Below are 24,253 nucleotides of genomic sequence, written 5' to 3' on the forward strand. Positions count from 1 at the left end.
CCTTCCTGTGCTTCTGTCACTTTGCTCCCTAATCCAAAATTCTAATTCGCTGTGACATCCCTATTAGTTGGGCTGAAGAAAATTCTGTTGCCAGAGAGGATTATGACATCAGGCGATGACTGTTAGCAGCAGGAGTAGATGAACTCTCTGAGACAACGATCCTTTTATGATTCAAATGGCCCATAGTACTAAGAAGTGAGGCCAAGTACCCAGCATCTGTCATGACTGACTCTAAAGATGGCAGATCAGGCTTCAAGCTTCCTTGTAGTATTGTCAGGCTTTCAAAATTCCTCATCATTGTGGTTTTTTTCTTTTTTCCTTTCCCCTGCCCCCCTCTGGCTGCTGGAAGTGCTGTTCCCATCTTCACAGTTGATTTCTGTTAAATACAATTCGGGCACCATAATACAGGCCATGAGCTCTCTGGGCTCTGTCATATGAAGACTTCAAGCCAAGGTACTGGGCCTCATGCAGTCTTATTCTGTGAATAGAGTCCTTTCTCTTACAGCATCTAGACAAAGGATATGCTCATTGTCAAGTCCAGTTAGTGATTAAAGCGTTCTAAGAAAAATGTAGGAAAAGTGGAGAATCATTGTTGAAAATGGTGTTCTGCCCTGCTTCTCTGTAATGGTCTTTATAGTTGAGGCTGTAGCAAGTTAGCATAGAGTCACAGCTGGTTTCTGGTTTAATTTTTAAAAAATAGGCATAGATAGTTTGCTTGTTTATACCTCTAGGAGTATTGGCATTCATGATTGAGGTTAGAGGTTAGATAGTGGTGTAGTGATGTGCAGGGGAGATATCTGTTGCTCATTCCTTATCCTCAGATAATTCAGACATTTTAGGCAAAATGCCACCTAATATTCTATTTCAGATTGTTAAATGTTATCCCTTCTTTTTCTTGGCCAGAGTAAGTCTGCAGCAAGTATCAGTCCACAAACTGATGCACAGGTATATATGTTTATATCCATGATTTTTGCAAGAGTAAAGGCAGGAGGGAGGCCTGTACATACATGTGCCTGCCCGCCCACACTGGAAAGTCTGTCAGCTCTGTTCTAATCTAGAAGTGATCTGTTAATTTCACACTGTGCCACTGAGACCACTGGGATTCATATGGCTGCAAATGAGAGTCATGTGGGTGGGAAGAAGAGGTGGAGGGGAGGAGAAAAGTGTTGAAAAATGCTGCTCAACTTTCTTTCAGCATGGCAACAAGGGGTTTTTGTGCTGTGGCTGCTGCTGTCACTTCTTTTCAATAGGTGAACTTTCCTTTAGGGATTTTGTTGTCGTCTTCTATTAACAGCACTTATGCTTCTACCTAGAGGTTTTGGGATTTGTTTGTTTGGTTGGTTTTTATAACAGTGTAATAAATTCTGGAAGAAGCCCAGGTTTTTGTTAACATTCAGTCAAACTCTGCTTACCAAGTCACATGTTCATTCTCATTGCAGGAGAGATGTAAAGAAATGCAGATAGCTGAAAAACTACTGAAATTCATCCATTCTGTTCTTTCAGTGAGGAAAGGTGGTCTGATGGGGAGAGCAGAAACTCTGCAGCAAAGCTTTAAGAGTCCATTCCTGGCTTGGTCTTGTTGGGAGCATTGTGGCCTGACATGGGACTTCCAGTTAGATGTGGGTTCTACAAGGGCTTGTAAATACAGAAGTGCCCTGGTGTGCACTCTCAGTATCAAAGATGCTGAATAATGGTGGGATTTAGTGAAATCACTATGGATGGTGTCTGATGGAGGTTGAAGGGTTTCATTTTATGTTAAAATATTGAAAAATGCTGTCTCTGCTTTGGTCTGTCCTATCTAATCTATAAAATAAGATGGTAGTGTTGATGTGATGAAGAAATAAGGAAAAGACTTAGTTTGTGAATTTGCTGTTGCTAGCAAAGACTGAGGAAAGGTGCTGGGATGGGTTAAACAGTTACTTCTTTGTCCTTATGGTATTCTCCTAGACCAAAAGTGGCCAATGAACTGATCTCAGGCAGCCTATCCAGTTGATCCTGTATTATCTACTTTATTTCTTTCATTTCTTCTTTTCCAACACATACAGGATATAGCATAGTAGGTATGTCAAATGTATATGCACATTTTGTTTAAAAGCCTACACAGCGGGAGTGACATACCTTTGTCTAGAATGCTGAATATAAAATACCCAGGAGGCAACCTGTAAACTCATATTCTTGTGATCTATGACTTGAAGCTTCATGCCTGCTCTCAGATGATTCAGAATCCAGCTACCTCCTTGTAGATTACAGTAGTTGTGTTTCAGAGTCTCTCTGATCTCAAGATTAGTTTTTTGCCTTTTTCTTGGAGTTTGTCTTTGCAAGGCTTACCTGAGTAGGATAGCAACTGTTAGCTGCAAATCACAGAACAATGAAAGGCTGTTCTGTTAGTGGCGGCTGCTTCCTTCTCTGCTTCCACCAAAAGCATGGGAAGCAGTCCAAAAAGAGAAGTGTTGTGGATAAATGTCATGCCCTTCTGAGGACTTTATTAGCACGTTTCCAGAGGAACCTATATAATACGTCAGAGTGTTTGGTTTTTGTTTGGCTGACTTCTATTAATCTATGAAGCCAAGTTGTAGCCAGCTGCGGCTTCATAACTTCAGTTTGAATCTACATTATCCAGTGTTCTTTGGGCATGATGAGGCATTGTTCAGGGACCTATTAATTAGCTTTCATTTCTATAAGGGGATCAAACTTCTAGGGAAGCACAACAACCTGACCGTGCTTGTTGGCCTGGCATCACCCCTGTTTTACTGTAAAATTCTTTGAGCAAGTTGGGAACGTATGAGTTGGGCCTGCCTAAGAGGGAATATGTTGCTGTTCCCTCTGCCTTGCTCTGTGTTCTAGTTTGGTGTTTTGTTGTGAGGTGTACACTGTCTTTGTGCTCTTTTTACCTGAGTTTCTTGCACGTCCAGCAGTGGAACAGTGTTTGGTTAGTGCTTTCTCTCTTCTGCATGAGGATCCTGATGGTCATGGTAGTGATTAATTGAAGATATTGTGGGCCTGACCCAGTGATTCTCTCAGCTTTATTTCACTCTTTTCTTGTCATCCTTTCTCCAGGACCGAGCACTACCTGCCAGGAAGATTCCTGTGCAAATCAGGGCATCTGTAATCAGCAATGGGAAGGCTTCACCTGTGACTGTTCCATGACTTCATATTCTGGGAGCCAGTGCAATGATCGTAAGTAGACTTTTCAGTGCATTAGTGACCTGTGAGGTCTGATACATGAGAGTACAGAAAACACATGATTCATTGCTCTTTGAATTGCAATACAACTTTCCCTGTGTCAAATCCAAACTTTTTTTCCTGGAAATTTCTTTACAGCCTACAGCAGGTTATCTTTTTTTCACCTTAAAATGAAAATATGCAATTCAACATGTATGGGTTTTGTTTGGCTGTTTTCTTGTTTTTGCTTTCTTCCCTCTCTTCTTTTTGAATGCTAACTTCACCAGTCCAATGTTGGTAATTGATGTTAATGGAATTCCTGGTTTAGAGAAACAAGGAATGACTTTGCAGATATTGTATGTAATATTTTTGTAGGTAAAAGTTGTTTAGGTTTTGTGTACTGAATTATGCTTTGAGATTTTCATTCAAACCTTGGTGAAAAAGGCATGGAATGCATGTAAAATGAGTAGTGTTCTAGATAGTAGTGTTCTAGTCTTTTACTGAAATACTAGCTTAATGCTGAGTAATTAAAAAAATGCTGAGTTTCTAAGAATGTTCACTTAAAACCAGGAATCAGTTAAATACACAGAAGAACCATTGTGCTTCTTGGTATTAATTTGCTTGATCTCAAAACATGGAATGTTCTTGGCCAAGTACTACTAGGATCTCTGATAAAATAATTCAACAAACCCCTTAAGTCTGCCTTTAGGGGGCAGATAATCAGCTTTTTGACATTCCCTCTGCTCATCATGGTTTGGCCTTTGCTCCTGCCTGGAGGGAACAGATCACTTCTGCTTTACTGTCTGACTGCTTCTCTTATTTGAGGTGACTGCCCCCTTCTCCCTTGCTTGCTCCAAGGCAGGGAACAAAGGAATCCATCATGAGTGCTGTAGTACATGTAACAGTAGGCTTCAGTAATTTGGTTCACTGACTGTATAAATTTTAAACACAGAAAAAACTGCTTTTCGTTGAGGTATTTGTGGTAGACTTAATTAGTGGTACCAGCAAGGTCCATGCAATATTGGTACCACAGCACTGTCATATCTGCAACTCTTCCCCTAAAAGTCTGAGACATGACTGAATTGATGGCACATATGACAGGCTGTGTAGCACTTGGTGACAATCCGTCTCTGCTGAAGGCCAAAATGCCTGCTTTTCTGAGTCATTCATAATATGGAGTGTTGTCTGTGTTGGTCTCCCATTTCTTCCAGCATATTTCTCTCAAACGGATATTGGAAAGGCCTATCAGGATTCATACTTTGACAAGGGCTGTATAAATAAGATACTACTGACACAGATTCATAGACTGTAATACTGTGTCTGGTTTTGGATTGCTTTGGAGTTCAGAATGTTTTCTTTGGGTCCAGAAGAAACATTTCATATTGGAGTCACAAGATCTGGTGCCAATTTTCTGCATTTTATTTTGGTTTGCTTTTATCAATTGGACACCCACTTTCCCACTCTCAAACTACTCGTTCAGTCAATCAGTTTAGACTTGCTAAGGGTGGCACACAAATGTGTGAAAGAAACACTACTTTGAATTCTGTTGGGTTGCATTTAAATACATATCCAGGAAATCTCTTAGGTTATTGATACTGTGGGGTTTGTTTCTAATGTGTTTGGCTTCACAACTCCAGAACATTGCTGTACCCTTGTTAAGCTGTTGCTAATGGCTTAGAGCAGGCCTAGAAGCATCAGGAAGAATCAGGTTCCTGTGTCTGTAATTGGGGATTTCTTGCGGATTTTTAGAGCTGGCAGCTGGAAATAATGCAGAGAAAGGAGCTTGAAATGAGTGGGGGAGCTGTGGGCAGTGTAGGAGCCAGCCTCCAGTTATCAGGCCTGGCTGGTAATTTACAAATGCAGGCAGAAGGATGTGGGTTTCAAAGTGATCTGAAAAGGTAAGTTGTGTGGATTCCTTCTGGAACATGACAAGACTTCATCCTGGACCTTCAAAAAGTGCGTATGACATTTTTTTGTGGGTTTTATTTGTTTGTTTGATTTTGTCTTTGCCATGTATCATAACAATGGAAATAGACTTCTGTTCCTGACTTCCTGATACAGTAAGGGTACATTGTGGGTGTGTAGTTGAGAAGGCTAAAGTCCTGTTCCTTCCTACCTTTTAGATGTGGTTGCTAATCCAAGTACAGGCATCTATCAATTGAAGCAAATACTCTAGACTGGACTTTAGTGCAAGTAATGGCAGGGGGAGATACCTTCTGTGTAACCTGAGGCCTTTTATTTAGAAATGCATCAGGCTCTTTGGTACAACATTTTTTTGGCCACAGCAGTCCATTCTATTAATTTAGTAAATGGCTATTTCTACCTTATGAGCAATTGGTCAAAATGGTCTCTCACTGGTGTAAATATGGAGTATTGAAGTAAATGGAACAGGTCAAGTTTTACCCAATGAAAATGATAGCAAAAGCCTGACTTACTGTACGTATTTTGCCTTTTTATTTATGTTAATCAAGTCAATTGTCCACACTGGAAATTTTCATTTTTGTGTGTTTGATGAACAATATATCTGTGCCTCTGGACTGATAAATGGAAAGTTTAGTGTTCTCTTCAATTATTCTTGTTAATCTCCTAGATTATCCCTAATTAACTATTGGTAGGTGTGATTTATGTTTGGGTTTTTGATTATTTGCTAGAGCAGACTTTGCAAAGATATTCAGTCTTACCAATGCTGAGTAAAGCTTGGTGCACCAATATGTTTTTCCTTTTTAATTTTTGTCCCAGGACTAGGCCATTAAACTTCCTAATTCAGGTGGAAATGGCTTGGAACTACTGTTTCTGAAGGATGAAGAGGAAGCACCTGTAATTCCCCTTCACCCTGCAGAGGTGACAGAGATGCATTTCATAAACCTATAGATGTTTATCCATTCACCAGTATTGCTTAACAAGACTAGAATTTAAATTCATAATGGAAATGATGATATAGCCTTTTAGCTGTTTGTAGCTGTTTTAGATGTTCTTTACTTTGTAGTAATCAAGATGCTTCAGAATAAGGAATTAATGGGAGCTATGGGGGCATAAATTCAGTTTTAATGTGCTTCATTCTGACTAGTACAACTGTACTGATGTTTAAAAAAACCAAACACAGGAATAACCCACAGACACCCCCTCTGCTCAAGTTATTTGAGAAGGTCCATTGTACAAATATGAATTTAAAGCTTTGCCCTTCACACAGGCCAGTACTAGCATCTGAAATGAAAGGTAGAAATAGAAGCAATAATGCTATTCAGGATATACTGGTTCTATTTTCCATGTAATTTAAAATAGATTCTCAAATTTTTGCAGTTATTCCATAGTCTTCAATCTTTATAGATGTTTTAATTATTTCAGCATCACATTCAGTGTGGGCTTTCAACCTTTTTTAAGAATCTACATACTACTCTAAGATGTAGGAAGTCAGTGTTAGTGTACTGCAGTTAATATTAGAACTATAATGCCTGCTTGGCATGCCAAGCTTTTGCTTAAACTGTTCAAATGTAAAACTTCAAGCATGTAAGGTAGCAGAAGTAAAGTTAACACACAATGTTATTGAAGTGTCTTGCATCTGGGGTGAACTCCATCCTGCTAATGTTAACCATGGTATGTGATGAAAACACAACCTACCTGAGAAGTGACCTGTATTTAAACTGTTGTCTATGAAGAGCTTTACAGATTCTTTGATTAATTCACATTCTTGTGTATCTGATGAAACAATAGCATTTTCTGCACAAGAGAGAATGCCAGTGCTGCCTCTTATTCCCACTAGCAAATGCAAATGGTATATCCATGTCAAACTAGATCATAGAAAATGCTGCTTTTTACTTGGTGTTTCGTGCACATGAGTAACACTCAGGGTCAAGCTTACCAAGAGCAATTGCCAGGGTGACACAAGTATGTATTAGTGGAGTTGTTTGCCTGTGAAAAATCAATAATTTGCAGCAATGACTTGCACAGAGTATAAATCACCTTTTCAAACAGGTTTTATGTTGTTGAAACAGTTAAATCCATCTGCTGACTAATAATTGTCTTTTTAGAGGTGTTATTTATTCATTTATTTATAAAATTTGGGTTGTAATAGCCTGGTTTAAAACACCTGGTTTAAAAACAACTTTTCCATTTGATTGGTAAAGAGAAAAGGCAGCCCAAGATTTTTGTTCCCTTGTGTTGGTATCTTTGTATGCCTCCAGTCTCCATGCTTTTCAAGGATCCTGTTGATTAGTAACCTTCCAATGAAGTTGCTTGGCTGAGTGATGCTTGTTTTTGTCTAGGAGAGAAGTAGTATACAAGGCTGTTGGGTTTTGTTTTTTTTTTTGTGCAATGTTATATTTTTTCCACAATCCCGTTGCATGTGATGCATAACCTATATGCTTTTACTGTCCTTATGTGATTCACATTTGGACTAGGAAAGGATTAGAGGGAAAGAGAGTTATGGTGACTTTGTTCCATTGTTCATTAATTTAGCACCATCACAGGAAGAGCTTTTGATAACTTCAGTTGTGTAATCATAGTGAGTGAGGCTTACTAGCCAAAAGAGTTTTTTTATTTGACATAAAAGGAAGGATATCAAAAATAGCAAAACATATCTAAGACCAATGCTTTCGAGTAAAGCACTGAGCATTTTTGATTGATTAAGGAAGATTGAAGCTAGCCTTAGCCCCACATGTGTGAAATACAAGGTTGTCAGAGCAGGCCCATCCCTCTTTATTAATGCCCTTCTTTTTTGCACCCTACAAAGTAATTGAAAGAGTATGAAACTGTATTGATGCTTCTGGAGCATAGTCTGTAAGCTAGGTTGCAGTGGCAGAACTGTTTTCCCTCACACCTGCTTAAATAGCATGGCAGAATAGTCATTAGAAGAGACTACTAGCAGAGCAAATGGCTAAATAAGTAACCCTTCCTTTATGATGATGGCTTTATTCTGATGTGCTCATGAGCCATTTGCACCCCAAACTTACTTTGTGAGTCACTGAGCAGTTACAGCTCGTGCTCTCCATTGCAGGATTCAGAGTCCCAGTTGGGAGATGAGCCCTATTCCCTCTGTCTCAGTATTTTGTGTTTTTCACTATCTGAACCAGTTTTTGTCCAGAATTCATGACCTCCTTTAATGTCAATGCCAAAAACTCAGCTTGATTTACTTACAGAAACACTTCATTGTTCATGTTTAATTTGTTTCTAATATGCCCACGTACTCACTTACTGAGTCAGAGAGCAAGAGGTTGCTAGTGTGTAGAAAATAAATCTGCATAGACTTCATTAGTCATGCATGGCTAAACCAGTCAGCTGTTTAAATATCAGCATGCTTGGGGATTTGCCTTTGATACTACAGAGACATCCATCCTACATGAAGCAAGAGTCACCTCTGATGTATCTTGAGTGAATCATACTTCATTACAACAGGTCAGACACTTTGCCTACTTCTTAGATCTCGCCTCATGCTTTGTTCTTGCTTACTTAGTGGTCATTCCTTTATTATAACTAGTGTTTTCTGGCTGTGGCTCATTTTCAGTTCCTAACTTAAGCCTTTGGTGTCTTCTGACAGTGAATGACCATATCCTCTGAGAATGGGAATAAAAAAGAAGGAAAATGCAACGCTGTATTTTAGTACATGATGTAAATTGTACTGATGTGATTTGAGTTGTGAATGCTGCCTTCATCCTTCTTAGCACTGTTTACTTTAATTTGCCCTGCAGGTCCAAGAAAGGTAACATCTTTAGGGCAAGGAACTGGTGCTACTTCTTATTAAAGTACCATGCACTTTTCTGATGCTTAGTAATAGCCCACTACATAATGGCCTTAGCTCTTCAGTGATTTAAGAATGCTCATTCTTTTCAGTGTACTGAAAGGCATTTTCCCTCCCTTGAGTAACAGCTGCTAAACATCAGATCAGATTGCAGATCAAGAACTTGTTTGCCCCCTGTTCCCTTTGGGAGTCATCTGGAATGGACAGTGCTGTCAACATTAGAGGGAGAAATTTGTCTGTCCCTGTTTTTGGGGGAGAAAGAGGGAGTTTGAGTGACAGGTGCTTTTTGAAATTGCTTCTTCTGCGCCTTTCAGCTCCTCAAGGTGCCCTGACATGAAAGTGTTTCCCTTTTTTAATAGTGAAAGCTAGCCAGCTTTATCCTTTTGTGATCCCCCAAATGCGGCTAGGTCTCTAGTGAGTAATTTAATTACGATTGCTTCAACAGCTTGGCAGAAGGAGCATTTAGAATGAGAGCTGTAATCAGTCATTGATATCTGTGCACACCTGGCTGCTGTCAGCACATAAGCTATGGTCCAGCCGTGCTACAGACTTCAATAGTATGGAAGGAGAGAGACTTTTTACAGGTGGGAGTGATTACAACCTCTGTTATCAGCCTTTGAACAGTTCAAGCAGTTAATTCCCTTCCTGGTGCTGTTCAGCAGCTATGCCATTTTCATAAGCATGTCACAGAAGGCTCTTGCCATAATTTTGTTCCTTGTGATCTCTGCTCCCTTTGACAGTATGTTTCTTTAACTTGATGCTCTTTGGTAGTCATGACAATAATTTTCACTTTTCATCTTAAAAGTAGCTGAGCAAGTGCTACTGTGTCCTATGTATTTTGCCCCATGAGAAATTTGGCCTCAGAAGCTGTTCCTTCAGTAATGGCGCACCCAGGGTGTAATCACTGATATGACAGTGATATAAGTTGGCAGCAGAAACTGAAATGTTGTACAGCAGAATAAGAGTCTCTGTTCTGTCACCCCAAGCTCCATTTGTTGATGATGATCTGTAAGTACATCTTTTGACTGAATGTAAGATAACAAATTAAGCGTTCTAAATTGTCAAGTGCGAAAATGATTTGATTAATTTTAAATTTAGCATTTTCTTTGTAATATCTGGCATGTGTTCATATTTGTTTTGAGAAGCAGTAAATGTAAAAACTCAGAAAAATGTGAAAAGTCTTCAACCATCAATTTTGCTCTTTAAAGATTCTTTTCTTATCGTAGCTTCTTCAGAGAAGATAGTACAGAACTGAATTTGGAAGATAATGAAAAATGTATGTAAAGTTGGATTTTATAGGCAAAAATCACCCTGTGCTTGAGGACTTTTATATTAAATCGATTTTTTTTCCCCACACAATGCTATGAAACTTCTGTCCTCAATTGTATTGTTAAAATACTTTTGATAATCTCACACCTACTATGGTTTCATCAGCATGAGGTATTTTGAGTGCCATATGGTACGCAGATAGTACCTGTTCTTGTGCAGGGAAGGGAAAAAAAACTCTTGAAAAATCTGTTTGGTCTTTCAGCTGTTGCAATTGATCTGCAGCAGGATACCCAGTCACTAGTCCAGGTGAACACCCAGGTGGCTTTGATGGCTTTGATCTTCCCTCCAATCCCCTATGAGTCTGTTGTAAGTTGCCCTGTGGATTATGAAAATATGGTTTCCATGTTGGGCTTACTGTCCTGGATGGAAGCTCTGATTTGCAATAACCCTTAATCTGTTTTTTGTCCTACCTGGGCTTTGTGTGCTCTCCCATCTTTGCAGCACTCAGCTGAGTTATATATGTGTGCTTTTAAGCCATTGATCTGAATCTGATGAGTGATAAGTGGGGTGTAATGTTGTTGATGAGATGGGGTAGGGTTCACTTGGTGCTTTCCCAGACAGCATAGAGCTGTTTGCCTTAGCACGCACTGTATTGCCTCCGTAGTCCTCTAGGGTCCTTGGGGTGACTATTGCTTGTTTCTGAGGCTGTCTACATAGAGAACGGTTTACAAAGAGGAGCCTAAATTATTGGGTGAGAACAAATAGATGAGGATTGAAGGAAATATTTTCTATTTTACAAACTAGACTTCGTTTGCAGTAACATTTATAAATACAAAGGAATTATTTTAATCCAATGAGGTAACTTCTCATTTATGCCAATAGTTGCAGATCAGAATCTGTTATGGGATTCTCAGTTCCCATATCAAATATGCCTAATTGTTGGGTTTTTTTTTTAAGATTCATATATATTGTTTTTATATACCTTAGACTAAAAGCTACCTTTAAGAATTACAGTCATTAGGTGGGCAAATCTATGTAATAAAATATTTACAGTGTGGGTTGCTGAGAGAATGCCAACATGCAGACAGAGGCAGTACTGGAATTTTTAAACTTTTTTCTTCCTTCTGATTTTTGAGCCTGCAAAAAAATAATTCTGGGGCTACCTAAGGAAATAAGCTGGGGTCACTAGGGATCAAGAGACACATCTTTTATGCTTATTCGTTGTTTTGCGGTGGAAATTGTTAACAGAAAAACAAAGGCAGGAGGAGTCAGAGGTCCTGAAGGAGATTCTTTGTTCACTATCTGCGCTGCCTAATGTACTAATTATTTCCTGTCATTGACAGAAGGCTACTATTGATCTCCAGTGGAGTTCAGCTGCAATAGGGACATAGCTTTATTATGTTGCAATCTTGTTACCCAGGAGCTGGTATATAATCTCAGCTGTAGAACATTGGGGATTAGATGAAAAACCTTAATTACAGTTATCTTAATAATGATCCCTGAGGGGCAGATTGAAATTGGCTGCTTGGGTACCTGTGAAACAAGCTTTGCACAGGGGAGCACATTTTGGTGGATTTAATTCATCTTTGTGGAGGTGTTTCATTGTGTGCTGACATCTGAGGCCTTGGCAGGTGCTAGGAGAGGAGTCTGGGACTTCAGTTGCCTTTTGCTGTCCTTAGAGATTTTGGGACACAAAATAACTTCTCTGATTATGGGAGGAATTAGGCTTTTTAGTAAGAAACCTTTTTAGTAGGAAACCCTAAGTGTAATCATATAACTTGAATTCTATTGGGATGTAAGTGTTAACTGAAACCCCAGTTAACTAACAGCTGTCTGCAGATGAAAAAGCTTTCCAATCTGTGAATGTTAGTTCATTTCAAAGTCTTGGTGCATACAGAGCTAGTGAAAATTTTTCATGGGCGGTAGTTTAATTGATGAAAACTGCACACTTAGCTCAAGAAAAACTTTGCATATTTCAGTGAAAGTCTTGGAATAGCTTTGAACAGAAAATATGAAGGAATAAAAAAGCAAAATGTGGTTGGTTTCATGATTTTCAAAACAAAGCTCAGGATTTATTGACTGCATCATAAGGATGAATTCATTGTGAAAGTTAGCAGAAAATGCCTAAAATCCTGAGAAAGACAACTAATCTTGGTTTAAAAGCATTGACCTAAGTTAGTTTATCCTCCTCTGCCTAGGTTTATTATTTAATAAGCTACTGGCTGTGACTTCCTGAGGCTTCTCACGACCTCTGTGTTGGAGTTAAGCAGCGTGGGCTTGTGGTGGCCTCCCTAGTCTAGGATGTGCCTTTCTGTATATTGCCAGCAGTGCTTGAGAGCATGGTCTTGAGCAGGATGGGGAAAGAGATGTGAAAATGACTCCATCCCTACAAAAGCAGAGTATGATCTTTGTAGCTTTTGGTCAGGTGTCTCTAGCCTTAATGTGAGAGTAGTTGTGCTCATGCCTATTGAGTAACTGTCTCAGAAAACATAACTGACCTCTAGACCAGAGTGTCTTGACTAGACTCTGACTTTAATAATACAACTGCCAAATAAAAGCATGGTTTTCTTCCAGAGAGACTCCAACATTTATTTTGAAGCAAATGTGGTTGGGGCTCTATTCTTCCTCTTGTCTTTGGTCTGAAACCTATTTGCAGTGCTTGACCACAGCAAAACTGGCGTCAGGTTTGCTGGCTTCCCATAACCATCTGTCATTTTTATTGTCTTTCATATTTTTCTTTTTCAGATTGTACTAAATGACCTTCTGTCTGTTACATTTCTGCCCTCTGATCTCAGGCAAATGATGAAGATAGATAGCAATATCACAAGCCATCCATCATACAATATATAGGTCCCACAGAAGCATCTGTGTCTTTAACAGTTCATCTGTCACAGATAGTTTCATAGCTCAACACCACAAAATGCTGAAGAGAGGGCTAATATTGGTATTTCTTTTTCATACTGAAGACTTCAGCCATCAGGTGTCTTTGACTTGGATATGCAGACTGTCACAAAAAGTGCCTGTGCACCAGGGTTTACATTATGAATCCAAGCCAACTGCATGTTACAGAAGGCAGCACTATTGCTGACATCAGCAGGCTCATTTTCCTGTTTTGCTGTTGTAACACTGGATTGGTTGTGTTACCAGTGCAGAATGAGCTGAGCAGACCTGGCTCTGTGCAAATGAGCCCAAGTTCTCAGAAGCAGTGACTGTGAATCTGACTGCCAGCAAATAGTTGTAGGCACTCCTGCTGTTTGAGTGACTGTACATGTGTGTGAGAGGCAGAGATGCCAGTATCTATCTGGAGTTCAATGGGCATAGCATTTTACAGAAACATGTAAAGTTACCCAATAGGGCATGATTTTGATGTCTTGTAATGGTAGTGTCAGCTCTGCAGAATATCCATTTGGTACATGAGTTGCCATGCATAGATATCTGAAATACCTGAGTGAACTATTGCTGAGTTGTGCACATTTGTGTAGTACATTGAGCTAGGCAGGGCATCCTGTTAATCCTACATGCCACATGATGCTGAGGCATATAGTGCTGCAGCATGGAGATTATCCTGGGAATTTATCTTTTATAGTTACTTGAATGCTGGAAACTGAGATCAGTCAGAATTATCTATGCTTCACATTGTTTAACACAAATCATAGGAGTTAAGTGTTTGTAGTGTCAGAAAAAAAAAACAACCCTCAAAAAACCCAAACAACCAAAATAAACAACCCCAAAACCTAAACCACCAGCCTATTCTCTTTCTTTTGTCTCTATTTTTTGCTCTTGTTACCAGTGGCATTTGTCCTATTTGGAAGAGGTTAGAGGCTTAAATCCTTTACCCCTTCATGCTGAAATGGAGATGCTTCTGATGGATACTTGAAACATAAATTTGAGTTTTGTCTTAAGGGAGATATCCTCGTGGAGATCTCCACTTGGCTGTGGAATTGCTACTGGTGGCTCATATGCATGGAATATAGATAGTTCAAGTCATTTAAACTTAAATTAGGTATACCAGAGAACATGCTTACCCCAAATATCACATTTGAGAGACCTATACTAAAATAATTATGGGAGCTATATGAAATGCATAGACAATATACATAGTGCTTTCTGGTTTTAAACAACTTTCATCCTGGAGGCCAGGATGAACTAAGAATAAACTTTGAAGTATGTGCTGAAGTGGAGCTGGGTATAACACAATAATTGAGATGGAGCTGAAAATAAGAGCCACTACATCCCTTCTGCACAGAGACCCCTGTATTTGCCTAGCTCCTTTAGAAGTGAGGACACTCAAATGCTTTCTGTTGCACAGGTGAATTTCTGCCTGTCCTAAGGTAGAAATGAATCAGGTCTTCATGCTTTCAAAGTAATGCCTGGAAATCCTTATTTATTGCCACTAAGATGCGAACCCATTGGGTAACTTAAGCTGTTCCTTCTCAGACACTCTGTTAGCACACCTCCATATTTGGGAACAAATACTGGAAAGGGTGGAATAGCTGCTTCTCTGAGTTTCCTTCTTTTTCTAAATGGAAAAAGGCTTTTTCTTTTCCGGTACTAAATAGAGAGAATAGGTTGTTATTCCTGGCAAATTTAGCATTTGTAGACTTGTTTTCTTTGCCCACCTTAAGTACATGAGATTCAGACTTGTAAGAAAAGGGTGCTTACAGCTGTGCTAGGCCTGCTGGCAAATAAAATTCAGTACAGATGGTTGTCTGCCCACACTCTATTTATGAAGAGGCCTGCAGTGTTTATGTTAACGGTGATGAGTTTGAGAGATAAAAATAGGGAGTTGTTTGTTGTTCATTTGTTCTTTATAGATCTGCAGTGAACTTTTTTTATAAAGCACAAATTCGATGGAGAGATTTGTTAACCTTCTAGAAGAGCAGCCTGTCAAAAAGCCAAGCTGCAGACGTCTCAAGTGCTGGAATCATTCCTTGGTTTTTATTCTTGTTTCATTCACTCCACGAGATGGTGCTGTGTACTCACAGACCCCAGGAATCCTTTGCTTGAATTTTCCCAGGTTGTTGGTGGATATTTGGATTATGAAAACTTGAAATGAAGTTAGAAATAATCTCTATCTGCCAGCTGTCTTTTTCGCCTCTCCAAATTAATCTCAAAAAGAGGTTTTCCAAAATGACCTAAGGCTTTGTATAGTCCTCTACAGATTATGTCTTCCTTGATATTTATGGAGTCCTGCAGCTTTGCCATGACTTGAGGGTTTAGGAAACCTTCTGGAGGCTGCTTCCAGATGTCATAGTTTCAGGGCAGACATACTAAAAAGAAAAACCTCAGTGTGTGGCCGTTCCTTGTGGATAGCTTGCTGAGTCAGGAAGATGTCTGCATGTTGCAGGGGTCTGCCTAGTTCCACATTTATTTATTCATTAAAGTCTTGTGCAAAATGTTCCAGGGCTTCAGCCCTGGAAACTTAAATTATGTGATCTTGTCACTTAAAATAACTAGCAGTTCTGCTGTTCTCATTCTCCTACCATATGCTTTCCTATTTATGGTTTTGGGAGTTATTTTGTGTTTTATTTCTCCTGTTTTCAGTTAGATTTGGAGTAGGGCACTACTGAGGGTATTGTCTTTGCAGGGAGGAAACTTTGGAACCTTGTCTTTGAAGTGGCTGAAGTCCACTGATCTTCTGCCACAAGGTGGAAAGAGACTTCTTGGGGGTAAAAGAAAAGTCACCTTTGACAAATTTGCCAGGGTGTTAGCCTTTCTTTGGTTGCTAAAGTGAGTTTTGTGTCAGTGTGGAAAGTAAAAGAAAAAACTTACTGGTTATTTTTGAAGTTATGGATAGAGACGTTCCCTTTGTTCTGTAGAACAGATTCTTTCTTTACAGAAGCAGATATTTGGGGTGAAAGGCTCCTCCATCCATTGTGTGTCCCTAGAGTCTGCCATTTTAGCTTCCTGATTATCACTTATATCTTTGTGTGTCGTAGATGTGTGTCCAGTGTCTTCACAGCTCTGCCTCTCATTTCCTCATGCTTCTGTAAAGTACAGTCTGACCTCACTTATCCTCCCACTTTTGTTCTAGCAGTTTTCAAAAGCTTGAACCTGCACTTTCCTGCTTTTATGCTGACTGAGAGCCAATTCCTGATTTATAATATCTAGTCTCAAATCCCCGTAGGTGGTGTGGAGGTGATTAGTAGAGAAGAGGAACAAAATCTTTACGTGCCTAAATGAGGCTGAGACCCTCCCCACTTTTTAAATACTTATGACTAGTCCTGATTAATGTGGGGCAACTGCAGTTCTGGGGCAAGTCAGAAACAGTGTTCCATTTCAAATACCTAAATGCATTTCAGCTGGACTCCTAATGCACATCTTAAAATTTTCACAGTTGTTACTTTTCACTTATCTTGGGAACCTGAGGACCTAATTGATGACATCATTGTGTAAGGATTGTTTCTTACTCCCTTACCTTAGGGCACGTTTTGGATATAAGCAGCAGTTTTTGCTATCAGCCGTTAATCCCCAAGAGCTGTGGCATGGAAATTCCATGCCGTGCATGTTCTCCAGGGCAAGAAAAGCTTCTTATCTGGATACTTCTAGCAAGTTTTTTAAGATGCTAGTAAATGTTCCAATGCTCAAAAGCTCATCTCTGATTTCTCATTCAAATTTTAATTCCCAGATACAACTTCAGAAGTGCTTCTGTGTATCATCAGATCTACACCAGGGGGATTTTTAACTTGGGAAGTTGTGTTTCTCATCACTTCTCAATCGGTGTCCTGTCTCTGCTACCATGAAAATTTACCAAACAATAAAAGCTAGGCTTCACTGATAGGTTTTTGTCTTTGAGTCCTCCCCAGATACTTCTCTGGGGTTATCTTACCTTGATGTAGTAGTTATGGCTCCAAGATTTAGGGGATTGAGAAATATGATCAAGACTTTATGAATAACAGTGTGAAGGTGTTTTCTCCATACAATGTGTTACTTGTTTTGCCTTCCTCAAAAGCATGCATGTCAGCAAATAATTCGTCTTGCTGTTCCAGTTAAGTGATTCGTGTTTATTACGTGTAGATTATACTGAGCTTTTGGGGACCAGACTGGATCACAATGCACCAGTCATTTGAGAGCCTTCTGGATGAGAATGTAGGGGCATGGGTGAGGTAGACTAGTTGAAAGCAGGACCTGTTCTGTGTGGGAAATAGCTGATGCTACTCTCATTAGTTTGATGAGTACAGCTTTTGCCCTGACTCACCTTGTCATTGCTGTTATAATGCAGATTTCTGACTTCTGTGTTGGTGTCTTCTTTCTGACTTGGGATTTGCTGTTTGAGTGGGGGAAATGGTTCTCCAACTTTGCTATGTGTTTATTTCTGAAGGCAGCCCAGGACTTGTGCAGAGCAGCAGCTGTGAATCGACAGAGCTTGCAGTAAAACAGCAGGAGGATACATCAGAGCAGAAGGGGTTGAACTCTCCAGAGACAGAATTTTTAAACTGGGAAGCATGGAGCAAATTTTCCCTTGCTCCTTGTTTGCTTGTGGTTTTTTTGTGAATTTCTTTGTTTTGTTTTTTAATGGCTCCAAGTTTCCTTTGGCGTTTGTTGCTCCTGTCTTATATATCTTTTCAGTCTGGGAACTGCTAGCTACAGAATGTAGTGAGACTGTTTGATGTAAAAGAGAGCTTCTTCAAAAGGCAGTTGGAAGATGAGCTAGTTTGGGATCAGTCATGTATCTTCCTCTGGTTTGGATATGGCTTAGTCTCTGAGAAAATAACAGCTGTTCTGCTGTGATGACCTCTACATAACTTACTTTGTGGGATGTTTTGGAGAACTGGAAGATCTTGAAAAGTTCTCAAGGAAAAGCTTCAACATCAGAACAGTTCTCTTGCTTTTGCCTTTAATTAAGGCTTGAGGTCAGAGAAGTGAGGTCAAAAGCTGAATAAGATTTTTATATTTTCCAGGTAGGTGAACACTGTTGAATAAATGCTGAAAGCTATAATTTTTTAATTGGAAATCCAACAGGAAATTTTGATGGACCACTGTTCATGATCTCTAGCCTTTGCCAATTACAGCTCTGACTGGATGTTTTGGTAGTGCTGGTTCTCTCAGAAAACAAAAGTTGAGATCAGATGTTCTCAGAAACCTGTAAAATGTGTAAACCTGATAATGGAAGTATCTCTTCCTAATTTTCCTTATTGTAATAGGAAAGTCCTTGGTAGCAGTTATCCTATTATTTCACTTACTCACCAGTACAATACAAACTAGCAAGCAGAGTGACCAGCTGCAGCAATATCCAAAGACACTTATCGATAACTCTGAATCCACCTGAGAGTTACCTTCTGTTTCCCACACGAAGGAAAAGGAAAAATCTTCTTAAGGCAAATGGCTGTCTGCCTGAAGAAGCAGTGCACAGCAAGGCCCACGCTTCTCCTATGCCTGGGACCTTCTGGCCTGGGCAGTAAATCTGTCTTCTCCCTTTTGATCTGTGAAACCACCTATGGCAGAGATTGCTGGAACTGTCTGAGGACACCTGGGTTCTGTCTCTCAGTGTGATGTTAGTGCTGGTCTTTATTTAACTGCAGCCATTCCATGTGGAAGATGTAGAGCTTTTTCCCTGCAGTTTGTATGGAGCAAATTTTTTCTTTATTAGTGCTCATGGGGTATTTGGATATCTTCACCTGGACTGGTGCAATCCATGAATTCGTGTCTTTGCTGTATCCATTCATATGCTCATTGGACTACACTGGTTTCATACATAGGTATGATAGTAGGTCCTTTTGAGTGTCTGCATGTTGCCTGATAAGTATGGCTGTGTAGACACAGCTTGAGAACCTGAAAATATTTATTTCAACTTAGCTGGGCATAAAATGCAAGTTTATCACTTGTTCTTAAAACAAGCATGCTCAGTGTCGGCTAATCTAAAGACACACATGAATAAGCCTTGAGAAAAAATAAAGTTTATTTCGTAAAATAAAGGGTTAAGTATTTAGAAAATAACTTGAAAGCAATTTTGGGACAGGAGCTTTTGAAAAGCTAATTTCTAAGCTTTTTTCAAAAAATCCTTTCAAAAAGCAATTTCATACTCCTAAATTAGGTTTCTTATTCTCCTGTGCCTAATGTTAGTCTTACATACACTGCAGATTTGCAAAGCGATCACTCAGATCAAATTTTAAACCTCTGCCTGCCACTTCAGCTGTCTGTATGGGTTTCCTTTTGTATTTTTTCACAATTTGTCCCTTAGCTATCAGAGTTTGTGGCAGTTCAAGCAGGCAGCTGTGGAGGATCGCCATCTGAATGTTTTCTTCACTGCTCAGATTCCAAGCAGAAGATTCTTTTGCTGCTATTGTCTGCCTTTCTGCTTCAGAAGAAATTAACATAAAATGTTTCACTTGAATATTTATCGATCAAGATTAGAGAGAAGTAGAAATTGTTTAAGTAAGGTTAAGTTTAGACTGCATGGAAACATCCTCCTACTTTGCAAACTAAATGGAGCACTCACTGATGACAGGTTGCTCTAGAACTATAAAGAGCCTAAATTTGATCATGACTAAACACAGCTAAAAAAAATTATTTACTATCTTCTGCCATACATGTTACCAGTTTCAGGGGATCCTATTTCAGCTTTGACATCATGGGGACCTATTCTTAATTACATAAACTGGGTTTGTAAGAAATCTCAATAGATGAAAGGGAGAATATTTATGTAATCTGGGCAAGGACACTAGAGGACCTTAACAGCTGAAGAGGTCCAGCAAGGAAGAAGGATGGTGGCCATGAATACATGTATATGTATATAAAAGACAGTAAAGAGCTAATGCCAATGCCTCTGTCTCACAACTGAAGTATTTCTTATTTGTCTGGGAGTATCTCTGGATGAGGAGGAAGGATTTCACTGTTTATGTGAGGGAAATTTAATGGTCATGGACAGAGGTAATGAAAGAAGACAATTCTAGAAAAAACCTTCAGAGTCAAAAAACAACCAACCAACCAAAACAAAAGAAAAAAAACAAAACAAAAAACCAAGAACAGAACTAAACAAAAACCTGTTTTTTGTAGTAATTACACAACATTTTTGTGTAGTCAATCAGATTGCAAAAATTTTAGGAATGTCTCCTCTCCTCTTACCAACCATCCCTTTGCCTCACTTCACAAAAGAAATTATTCTTTTTCTGAGTAAGGACTTAGTAATGGAATGAATTGGTGTCATGAAGATTAGTTCTAGATATCTCCAGCAGCAGGAGTAGCCATGCAGGTTTAGGCCTTGTTGATGCAACAAACAAACCCTTTGGCTCTATGTTCACATGCATTCTAACTTCACTGGAGATAAATGATTTTTGTTGATCAACATTGAACAGCAATGGATAGACTGAATGTAGAGAGGAGATATCACTACTCCATTGCCTAGGCTGTTCCTGAGGCTTTGGAATTATAAAATAATGCTGAAGGTTTGTTTCATTCTATGTAGGCTGGGACTGTTCCTCTCTTGTGTCCTTCAGCTGCTTATGCACATTTTATTGAGACAGGGTTTTTGATTCCTTGAAAGGGCAACATCACATACAGAGTGATGCGCTTCCTTCTCAGGGAAGGAAGATGTAGGTCTCTCTTCTAAAAGACAAATCTCAGCTGTTGTCTGGGGGTGTTTCCCTTTCCTACTTCTTACATGGGCATCTCTGTCCCTGGGCGACCTTGGAGAGTCACTGTTGGTCTTCAATTTGCAGTCTTCCTCTTCCCATCAGGAGAGCACCTTACTGCTCATCAAGTGCCAGGCATTTGCTGTACTATTTGGTTAATGTGATCGATGCCTCTTTCTCTGCCTCCTCGCTGTTTGGAGCTAAAACGTGGGATTGTAAGATAGGACGTGATTAACCTTTCCTAATGGGACTGTGCTGCAAGCAGGATCTCACCCACCACATCTTCATTAGCCTCCACCAAAGCCTGCATTACCTTAGATTAGGTAATTGGTCATTTATAACACAGGAGAAGGAGGGGAGGAAGAGCTTATGAAAAAGTGTCAACTAGATTAAGGGCATTAAAATTTAATTCATGTTATCCAAGAATTCTGGAAGGCAGCATTTAATCAGGCGTGCAGTTGAAAAACTCCCATCATCAGAGGATTCAGTCACAGTGAACATGGTCCTAATCTGTGGAAGGAGGTGTACAGTGGTAGTGGTTATGGCCTCTGCATGGAACAGTTTAGGGTTATTTGTGTAAATTTTGGAGCTCTTGTAATTTGCCTGAGGGGACAGAGCTTGCAACTGAAAACCACATACTGTCTTACATCAATCAGCTGAAGATTTTCTGAAGAAGCAGTGAAGTTTGTGTTCTCCAAAAATACCCCATGTGTTTCCTCACTTTATCAGGAACAGTCTTGGCCAGATAACTTATCCATGGCCTATTTCTGGCCTCTTTTTTCAGTATGCTGGAGAATATCTCCTCAGGGTCTAGGGCTTTCCAAGCACTTTTGCCTGAAATGTTTAGAATATCTTCAACTGCCCTGAGAATATGGACTTTAGAAATGGCTGTCAGTAGGCAGTTGCTGGATGAGATACAGTTTTTGTGGCAGATTTCCTTTTTTTGAGAGGGTGTTTTGGTTTTTATTTTGACCCTAAAATAATGATACATGTTTTATGTGTTATAAACACCATGTAGCCATAACTAAGGAATGAAGCAAACAGGTTAAACCCTATAATTCTGCAGGACTTCTCAGGATGTTTCTTTCCTCCTGTGCTTTATCACTTTTGGCACATGTTGAAAAGATCAAATAATTGCCCTTGTGTATGGGTCTGCAAAAGACTTGACCATGTCCTGCTCATAGAAAGTAGAAACACAATGCTCCATCCGTGTATTTTATGGAAAACCTTAATAAAAATAAATAAATTTTAAAAAATTGGTCTTTGGATAAAGATGTAGTTTTGTCATCTAGCCATACAATATCTTTCAATAGCTGCTGGTCACCAGGAGGGCTGTCTGGCATGGAGCAGTGTGTTGAGAAATTTTTCTGTACCCATGAGCCCCTGGAATTTTTTTAAGAGTTTTGTTTTATGAGCTTTAAAGGAGATGACATGTTCTGTCTGTGCTTGCCCTCTGTCTGTGGCTTTCATAATAAGGTAATGTAAAAGTTCAGCTCTGACTTTCTTCATGGGTTTGGCTGCTCCTGAGGTCCCTCCCTTAGGAGCTATCTTGTTTTACCCTTCAGCAGGGTCCAGCCAGAATGGTTCTTCATGTAGTTGTTCTGGGAGGTCAAGGTATTTCAGAACTGTACTTCTGATATGCTGGTGCTGCTGTGAGTGGATTTTAGTGGGAAATGCAGAGAAGCAGGAGGCTGCAAGGAACCTCACGAGTCCTTACCTCCAGTACTGTGCTTTGGTAGGGAACCATATTTCATAATACCTTTCAGAAATGCATGAAGCTTTATATCCCTCATTTAGAGTAGCTTTTTGCCCTGTTCCCTGTAAAGGCTTTTTAAAAGCTTCATTGCTCTGCTGATTAGAAACCTTTGTCTAATTTTCAGTCTAAATTTATTCTTTGGCAGTTTATAACCATCTGTTCTTGTACCAGTATTGTCCTTAGTTAAATAGTCATTTCCACTCCTCAGCTATTTCTACCCCTGGGTGTTTGTGCATAGTAAATGTATCTCCTCTCAACATTTATTTAGATGGTCTGAACAAGCCAAGATTTTTTAATATTTTTTCCCAGACAGGCTTGTCTGTCCCCTGATAGCCTTCCTCTGGATCTGTTTTAGTTATTTTTCCTTGACCAGTACTGTACATGCATTGGCATTTATTTGTGTTCAGAAAGCCCAGTCCTGGATTTTTGAACGTTCTAGTCTTTTTTTAACTGGGTATTATGTGGAAGTGTGACTCTTATCTGAATTATGCTACTGGTTTTCCTTGCAAGTTTTACCTTCTTTGATGCTTGGTAAATAGGAATAAAGGTGGCAATGTCTGTGTGCAGTGCTGGCACAAGACTAAAGGAAGACTTTTTTGTGAGTGTCAGGGTATGTCCTTTTCTCCCAGCACTGGCTTGGGCAGCTGAAGAACACTCCTGCAGACCAGGTGTCCTTTTCAGAGGTGCCTGGCAGAGTTGTTTCTTGGTAAGCAAACCTTGGTGAACCTTGGCACATTCAGTTACACTGTAGACTCGCTCTTACCTTACACAGATACCTGCCCCATAGGGATATTTGAACTAGTCAAACTCCCCTTTTGGGCAATGAAGAACAAGAGAATCCTTCATGGCTTGAATCATCTCTTCCTAAAATAGATATCTGTTAAGTTTGTTACTGTCTGTTGATCATGAACATTTTTGTAAATAGGATTGTGCATTCACTTAGTTGAATAAACACACATTTGTAGCTCATATTAGCTAAATGGAGATGATAGCAGTTACATTTCTTTCAGATATGTGGAAAGGATGAGCATAAAGGACTGCCAGGCCATTCAGGGTTTTGAAACTGTGTAACGATAGGTGGGGAAAAGCAGAGAATAAATGATATTCTGGCTGAATGATTGCCTGTGGGAAGATCTTGTTTCTGTCAGCTACTAAGAGATTATTCAGTCTCTCTCTTTTGGAAGCTGAGGGCATGTCTTAAGGAAAAAGGGCAAAAAGAAGTAGATGGAAGAATAAAAACCTACAATAGCTCAAGGGGTTGGAGGACTCCAAGGTGGATGTAGTGTCCGAGTGTGTGCTCTTTTGGCATCCTGGTGAAATCCAGGGTTTAATTTTATTTTCTGTACAACAAGTGGCTACTTTCCTTTTCTTTAGAATCTGTTTTCCTGTGCTTCTCTGAAATGGATCAAGTGATTATCACTTTTCTTGGCAAGTTTGGTAGCAAGCCAAGGCAGAACAGATTTAGCAGATTAGGGGCTCTTGTCTCTTTTCTGAAAGAGCATACAAAGAAGAAACCTGACATATGGAGGGTACCTCAGAAGTTTGCTCTAATGCTGAATTTATTGCATGGAAACAGGTTTGCAACATGAGCCAGTTCTTCTCAGTGGCACAGAAAGATTTTGTTTTTTTTAAAATTACTGGGGAGAGACAGATAAAGGAAACAAGCTAGGAGATAAGCTAATGTGTGCCCTATACCATTTCACAGAAACAGAATAAGGTCTCTTATGAACCACTTCATTTAAAAGATGGGAAGTCTCCTAA

At 39.6% G+C, this 24,253-nt stretch overlaps 1 protein-coding gene and 1 long non-coding RNA gene across 19 annotated transcripts in view; one reads left to right on the top strand and one right to left on the bottom strand.

Annotated features, from left to right (window-relative positions):
• NRXN3 (neurexin 3) overlaps positions 1-24,253 on the top strand; it is a 966,298-nt gene that overhangs the window by 444,546 nt on the left and 497,499 nt on the right. For all 18 annotated transcript variants that reach the window (XR_008508436.1, XR_008508437.1, XM_054515101.1 and 15 more), the window contains one exon: positions 3,058-3,177. Coding sequence is in view for 16 of the 18 variants with exons in the window: in XM_054515101.1 (XP_054371076.1) it covers positions 3,058-3,177 (120 nt within the window). In the remaining 2 variants the exon portion in view is untranslated. The remainder of the gene's footprint in view (positions 1-3,057; positions 3,178-24,253) is intronic.
• Positions 1-24,253, bottom strand: part of LOC118686934 (uncharacterized) — a 190,291-nt gene that overhangs the window by 21,429 nt on the left and 144,609 nt on the right. The gene's annotated exons all lie outside the window — the stretch shown is intronic.

This window comes from Molothrus ater, chromosome 6, assembly GCF_012460135.2.
Source record: "Molothrus ater isolate BHLD 08-10-18 breed brown headed cowbird chromosome 6, BPBGC_Mater_1.1, whole genome shotgun sequence".
NCBI classification, from domain to species: Eukaryota; Metazoa; Chordata; class Aves; order Passeriformes; family Icteridae; genus Molothrus; species Molothrus ater.